Here is a 7,737-nt window from a genome sequence, read left to right on the forward strand (position 1 = left end):
CCGCCCGCTCCGCCAGCCACCGCCGCAGCCCCGCTCTATGCGCGACGCCGGCGTTCGGTGCTTCCACACGTGTGGAGTTTTTCTCCCTCATTAGGGGAGTGAGGGAATGCGGCTCGTTAGGTAACAGCGTGGGGAGAAACACCAGGTTTGGGGTAGCAGCAGGGGGGAGGAGCGGTGGCCACCCCGCAAGCCCGGGCGGTGCGCCGCGTCGTCTGGGAGAGAACCGCTCCGCTGCCGTCTCGTTGTTGTGGCATCGGCTTTTAAACAGCCTTCAGCGCCTGGATTCCAAAAAAAAAGTCTCTGTGAAGAGCTGTTGATGGATCAGTCTTTTCTGTAAATGTCACGGTCTTGTCACCTTCCTCGTGACTTCGCCTAAACCTGCTCTGAGCTGCTTCCCAGGGTGCCAAGAGTGTTCCTCTTAGAAGTGTTCTAGGTCCGGATTAAAACACCGTCTCATTTTGCATCTGCCTGCGGGTAGTAACCCATCATCAGAACTACGGGTGAATAAGGATGAATGCATGGGGGGACTCATGGTGTGCAGTAGAGGCACGCAGGCAGGCAAGTGGATGGAGAGCTGCATTGGGCAAACCAAATCTGTGCCACCACGCATAACATTCTTCTTCTGCAAACAGCCAAGTTCAGGGTGTGTGGTCTTCTAGAGGAAGGGAGAATGAACTCTTAAGCCAGAAAGAGCTGGGGCTTGGGCAATAGACATGCCCCATGGTTTGTGGGTAGGAGAATGTCATATAAGAACCGGCTGGGCTCTGTGCTGAAAGGTGTAGGACTCCAAAATCAGCACTGCCTTGGTGAATTTTTCATTTCTGTGTTCTGCTCGACTCTCTTCATGGAGGCAGAAAAGTCTCGCTCAGTCAGCCTGAACCCTGGATTACAACAGCACCCGTCAAGGACCAAGAAGCTGTCCAAACTGAGAGAGCAGTACGCCCTACAGTCAACGGTAAATCCTGCACTAAAACGTGTGCTTACAATACAATCTCAAGTCCCTCGCTTGTGGTCCATGTAGGCATCCACCATCATATTCAGGGAGCCAGGTTGAGGAGTCCCATGCTGACATGCATGATGCACTCTGCCCCAAAATGTTTCTTCACATTCCATCCAAAGATATAAAAAGTAATGTCTGGCACAATCTCTGTGAAGTGGGGATATTATGCTGTATGTTTCTGTGCACAAATCCAGTGGAGAACCCAGAACTGATTGCTGAGCACCTCTGCAGAAGCCACCCTTGGTCTGGTGAGGCCAGCAGTGAACTATAGGAATTAACTCCCAGCTGGTGCATTAAATGGATTCCTCGATCACTCCCTTCTCTTACACATCACTGGCATTACTGAGCACTCTGAATCCTAGGGAGCAGCTGCGTGCTTTCAAAGCACCAACACACAGAGCAACACAATCACATTCTGGTCTCCTCATGCTGCATGAAATGAGAGGTTTTCAAACTGTAGTCATGGACCAGTATGGGATCATGTTTCACACAGAAACCAAATTAGGGGATTCCCTTGTCCTAGGGTCACTTTTCCATGGGTAGAATTTTTTAGGTGCTTTGGGTTTTGCAATTTAACATCCACCTTTTTCTTTCCAGTGCTTAAAACTGCCTTGAAATTTTACTGTTTTCTGCTGTAATAGCAGTAGAAATTGTTTAACAGTAGCTACGTTTCTCCTGAAATGTAGTTATGGTTTTGGAATGAGTTGAATCTCTCTGTGCCCAAATATCAGTGAAGCCATCTTCAGCGTCAAAAAAAGTTTGACTAGAATTATTTAATCTACTGTTCTTTGTTTAGCTTTTTTTTTTTTTAAATACATAATTGTTGCATTTTAGTCAGCAAAAATTACTACATACATGTTGGGACAAAATGTTTATGTTTAGAAAAAAATGTTTAATTTTCTTTGAAAATACTTGCTAGACCAGAAAAATCCAGGCCATAAGCTGCTCACTGATTACCAAGGTTTATGAAGAAAGAAGCATCTTCTTGTCCAGGCAAGCCTTACTCACAATGGAACTTTCTGCAGCTGCCCCATGAGAATCTGATGCTACCCAGTGCTAGAATGCCAGAGTGACAATAAGAGTGGATAGACAGGGAATCTCCACCATCCTTTTTCATTATATGTGAGAAAAGACATATTGCATAAACAAAAGCATACAAAAACAACAGGCCAAAATGACAGTTCAGTGCATGGAGGCAGGGCATTCATTCCTCAAGTCAAGCAGAGGCACCCAGAGAAGCATTTTGTTTGGATTGTCAGTATGGGAATTGGACTGAACAGGAAAACTGAGAAAAAACTTCAATATTGTGACTATCAAACTCAAATATGTCACTTTCAACATGTGTCAGAAAGGTTCCCTTGATACTCAGTATGATTTTTTTTTCCTCTTGTTTTTATTCCAATATTTTCCAGTTTACACCTTTATTATTTTAAAAGTCCAAAACTATAGGAAAAAGTAAGTCTTAGGTTCTTTTTATTTTCAACTGTGTATGTCAGAGATAGCTTTAGAACAAGCTAACATTACTGTGGTTCAGGTGTATGCAACTGGTACAGTTCAGTAGTACATAAACAACTCTAGAACAAATGCACCATAGAACTTAAATTACCAAAAATAAACAATATTGAACTATGTGGGGCAGTAGGTAAAAACAATTAACTTTAGGCCTTGCACACTAAAAGAAAAATATGTAATTATGATTGAAATTATGAAGTTCTACTACAGATTATTGAGATACATTAGAAAAAGAAACTTGAGAAGTTGTCACATTTTGGTTCTGTTCCAGTGATGTACAGTCACATGAAATCTTACATGTGTTTCCATTAAATTAACATCTGGTTACTTTAACTACAATATTTAATGAGTTTATAATGGGTTTTGTTGTTGTTATTCCTTTTTTTGATTTGGGAAAAACTCGCATGTAAAAACATTTAAGAGTAAAATAACGTTGCAGGTTGTATACAGATTCCTTATAGATTATAGGAGTAAAAGCAGTCAGGAAGCTGCAGTGTTTTTAAACATTGGTAAACAAATACTGGATTAAAGTGCAACAGTCCTTCTGGCAGCACGCCCGCTCTGTGCTGAAAGGAAATCTCCTCTCTGCAGAGGAGCGAAGGGAAACTCTGTGTCAGGCGTGTTTCTCTCGAAAGTCAGTGATGGCCTTCCAGAGCGTGCATAGCATTCCTCCCCTGGAAAAAGAATAATAAGGATGCTCAGGTAGAAAGATACTCTCCAGCTCAAAACCATCCCAATTTAGGTGCCTTCTGATTTTCCCTTTCTCATTTTGACCGATGGAGTTCAGTGGGAAGGTTGATCAAAGGTGAAATTCAATACACGATATTCAAATAGAGCACAGAGTCCTTTTCTGATTACATTACAGGGCAATCTTCCCACTTTTCAGACACCTGTTTTCTGGAATTCAGACTTGTGGTCCAAAGGACCTGCATAACCCACAGCAGACTTCCAACATTATCAAAGTGTCTGTTCTGAAAAAGTCTTAATACCTGCTATATTTATTTTTTTAAAAAAAATTTATTTTTAAACCAACTGGGCACACAGTGTTTCATAACCTCTACTCTTTCTACTTAAACTTGATTCTGCAGTGCCCCACACACCTGGCACGATGAGGTAAAATCTAGCATTACCTGCAGTCCATGAGTAGTATTTCTGATGTGTGATGATTATGATAAACTACTGAAAGTTTTGCTATCTCTATCTTTTAAGTAAAAGCAAGGGTCTAATGAGATAGCCACTATCTCGAGGTGTAAAATCTCCTTTAATTTTATTTTACTTTAAAAAGTTTTACTTTTAAAATTTTCCTTTTGTTTTCCTTTAATACAAAGGCTTATTTTAAAACAGTATCAGCTCTTTCTCACGAATGTACCAGTAAACAAAGACATACTGGAAAACTGTTACTTATTTTCAATTAATACTGCACAATCCAATAAAGACAGACTTGGTATCATTTTCTCTTGTAAAAAAACAAGAGCTCTTGTTCAGCACAATTCATTTAACTGTGAAGCATTACCTCAGTCTCAGACATTTCAGATCATCACGTGTAACATAGCAGAGAACGTCCATTAATGTATAGTCTTCAGCCAAGAACTACAAGAAGTATAAATGAACATTTTATTAGAAATATTAGCTAACTTTCTAAGAAGCTTTATATACCATCTGCCCTTAAAAATAGAAGTTTAAGTATAGAAGAAACCTATAACTGGGCCACAATGTTGTACATGTAACTGATTAATCCACATTGTTTCTAGAAATACAGTGAAACTACTTGATTTTTGTACTGTATACTCTACATTGTCGTACCAGGAACAACTTGAAAGGTATGAAGTTTTTACAGGTACTCAAAACTTTTGTCAGCTGGCATTTCTACTGTTACCACTGATATTTCAGAGTCACAGACTTCAGTGAATACAAACTCAAGCATCATTAATACCACATTTCACCCATAAGGAAATTAAGAACAACAGTTAAGAGCTACCTTTTTAGAAGTGGCATCTCATTTTGATGCACTGGAATTTTAAGGAACCTTTGATCTTATCTGTAGGAGTGATAAATACATGCAGGTTCTCCCAAGTCAGCTGAAATTCTGAGATGCTCAACACCTCTAAAACTGTGTCATTTGCTGCAGACCCAACTGCTCTACCTCAGGAAATTTCTCTTCAACACATTGAGCTAAGGGTGAACATGTACCCTGTATCCAGGCTATAATCAGCAGAAACTGCTGCCATGTGTAAAAAAGACACTGAAAACCTATGAACCAAAGCCATACTGCCTATTTACCAGGATATTTTATTCCCTTATTCCTAATCAGATGTAGGTATTATATTGAATACAATGCTGTATTTTTATTAAGATATTAATAGCTCTTTCTTATCCTCTGGAAACAAATTAATATCTTAAATGTCCTGAAATAATTACAAGTTTGGTATTCTTCTTGCAGCAAGTCACAGAAGAGCACTGTAATGGTGTCAGAGAGTGAACAGGCTCATGGCTACCTTGTTTATCGTGGCCTCATCAGCTCCTTGAACAGTCAGCCAGTTTATGAGATCAGGGTCTTCGGTCCCTCTGCCAGCAGAATGACGATGGCAGACAGATAACCCAGGAATATCTGGAACAAGCATTTTTGAGAAAAGGGTTTGTGTTGCCAAAGCAACCGCTTCTCACTTTTTAACTGCTAAAGGACTTTTTTCAGGGAGCTTTTCTTTCAAGCTTAGAATACCAATATCCCCATAAATAACGATAAATGTCAATTACCAAAGCACACAGTTAGGGTTTATAGAGCACACCAGTTACTGTAACTTAGAGGTCCAGTTAAAGTAGTGTGAACACTGACACAGATGCATTTTCTGTCCTCTTCATCATCAGTTTCACTGTAACTGTTTCAATACTAAAGCTGCTGCATCAATATAAACTGTCCTGCACAACTCATAAAACTGGTGCACAGGCAATGCCTCAGACTGAGGATCAGCTGCTTTTGGAAAGCAACACCCATTTGAAGCACATTAGATGAAAATATCAACCTGTGTTAGCACTTCCACCTTCTTCAGGGCAGATACATCTCAAACTCAGCTTCCCTCAGTAAGCTTAAGTTGTATTTACATCTCACTGATTAGACCCTCTTGAACTGTCAGTGTGACAATTGGAACAGTCTGTAATTCAAAGAACACATACCTAAGTATGTACTAGATTACTCTCTCTAGAAATACTAATTCTCTAGGATACAAGCCTTGTACTCCGTATAATCATAATCAAAAACATGTAAATCATACTATACCTTGTACTGAATTAACAAATTCAGTAATTTGTTTCCACAAGGTACATTCTTACTTCAAAGCAAACCCTACCAGAAGCAGCATAATAAAGCATCTTTCCTGACACTGGCTCATTAAAAAAGAAAATAAACTTCAGCTGCCACTGTCTTCATCTGTGACAAGTATGGAACTTTTCCTTGAAAATTCTTCTCACTTACCTATTGGTTGTGACCTAAGCCTTAGGTTTCTGATCTCTTGATCTTTTTCTTCTATAGCTTGATGTAAAAGGACTTGAAATTCTCTCTCCTTTTGAACCAACTCCTCCAATAATCTGTGAAGTAACAAGAAGGAAGCAAACATTTCCTTCAGCAGTTTCAAATTTTCAAGAAAGCAGAGATCTCACCACACTTAAACCAGAAAGAAACCTTGACAGAGACAGACTTCCTGATCTTCCATAGGAATATTCCCTCACTATAGATTTGTTATGATCTGTATTAAGACAAACATTCACTGTTTCCTAAAGCCATAGCTCTTTAAAACAAAAAAGCCACAAACACATCAGCCTCCATATACACATCCACCCACTAAGCAGGTGGTATGGTACCAAATTTCAGTGAAATTTCTACAGGCAGCATTCAGTTTTAAACACAACTGTAACCAAGAAGAACAAATATTAGAGTGTCTCATAAACCAAGGGCTAAACTTTGCAACATAGTCTTCTATAAGGAAAAATGCCAGCTCACATCTCTCCAGCAGATATTTTCAAAGGTGTGGCAAAGATGGAGCTGTGCTGAAAATGTGAAAACTTATGGTTGCATTTCTCAAATGGAGAAAATATTTTTTCATCCACACAAGGGCTGTCCCTCACTAGGCACTTAGTGCCCACCCTCCTATGCTGCAGGAAGAGGGAGAAAACAGGAGGCAAAATACCTTGTGTCCTCTCCTCAACATTTACTTTCGAGAATGTCAAGCAGAAACAAAGTTGAAACCCACATTTGACTTCCTTCATAATGCAAACCCAGAGAGATTCAGTATTTACCACCTTTCACATTGATCAAAGGAAAATAATCAGATGACAGTGGAATATTGCTGTGTGAAACTGCTGGTTTGTTATTTTAGAAAAGTGTTTTAGTAAAATGGAAGACTTATGAACAATGCGTGCTCAGGAACTTGGTCAGAGAAATTGGACGTAGAGAACAGTGCTTTTAGCTTGCATGCAGGCCTACCAGCAGCACAGCTGCATTTGAGTGCTTCCACACCTCAGCTAACCATTCTTAACAAGTCCACCCTGGATGTGAACAGAGCTGCTCTGTCCCTCTACAGACACCCACAGCTCAGTTAATCTCAGTGCAGACTGATACTCTCACCAGACAGGTATGTGGTCAACATTCAGTAAATTTATTCCTCCTCTATCCCTTCCAGTTGGAAAAGGCCTTTTTGGGGGCCAATAAAATAATCAAGTATTTTCTCTTGATGACTGCTTGCTGCTTACACCAAAAAAAGCCTTAATAAAACTTGAAACAACTGTCTATATTATTTATCTCAAAATTCCCGCATGAATGACAGGGTGTAATTTGGCCAAAGGCTTTGCATCTGAGAAATTTACAAAACCAAAATGCTAAAAAGCAGCATCTCTACAAATTGATTATTTCTGATGCTACTTTCCATCATAAACTTGTGAAGTAAAGTGAGCTAATCTAAATGATTTCTGTGTTTAAATGTATCAATAAGGCAATCCATTTCTCAGTTGTCATCACGAGCAAAAACATGAATTGTAACATAAGAACTCATTAAAACCAGTACAGTCTAATGAATTGCTCTATTATGGCAAATTTTTTCAGACACATTTAAAGTGCAATTTAACATTACAATTTAAACTGGAACAACAACTACAAAGAATGTTGTAGCAGCATAACAACTGTCTTACTGAAGGCATGTTCTCTCTATCAAGGTCATATTTACAATTTACCGAAG

At 39.5% G+C, this 7,737-nt stretch overlaps 1 protein-coding gene across 1 annotated transcript in view; it reads right to left on the reverse strand.

The window, feature by feature from the left end:
* Positions 1–3,091: 3,091 nt before the first annotated feature.
* MAP3K5 (mitogen-activated protein kinase kinase kinase 5) overlaps positions 3,092–7,737 on the reverse strand; it is a 76,329-nt gene continuing 71,683 nt past the window's right edge. Inside the window, exons 26-29 of the mRNA XM_008944657.1 lie at positions 5,982–6,094; positions 5,008–5,120; positions 4,026–4,102; positions 3,092–3,186 (exon numbers count right to left, since the gene is read on the reverse strand). Coding sequence (XP_008942905.1) covers positions 3,126–3,186; positions 4,026–4,102; positions 5,008–5,120; positions 5,982–6,094 — 364 coding nt within the window. The 3' untranslated portion in view covers positions 3,092–3,125. The remainder of the gene's footprint in view (positions 3,187–4,025; positions 4,103–5,007; positions 5,121–5,981; positions 6,095–7,737) is intronic.

The sequence above is a fragment of the Merops nubicus genome, unplaced genomic scaffold (assembly GCF_000691845.1).
Source record: "Merops nubicus isolate BGI_N331 unplaced genomic scaffold, ASM69184v1 scaffold1370, whole genome shotgun sequence".
NCBI classification, from domain to species: domain Eukaryota; kingdom Metazoa; phylum Chordata; class Aves; order Coraciiformes; family Meropidae; genus Merops; species Merops nubicus.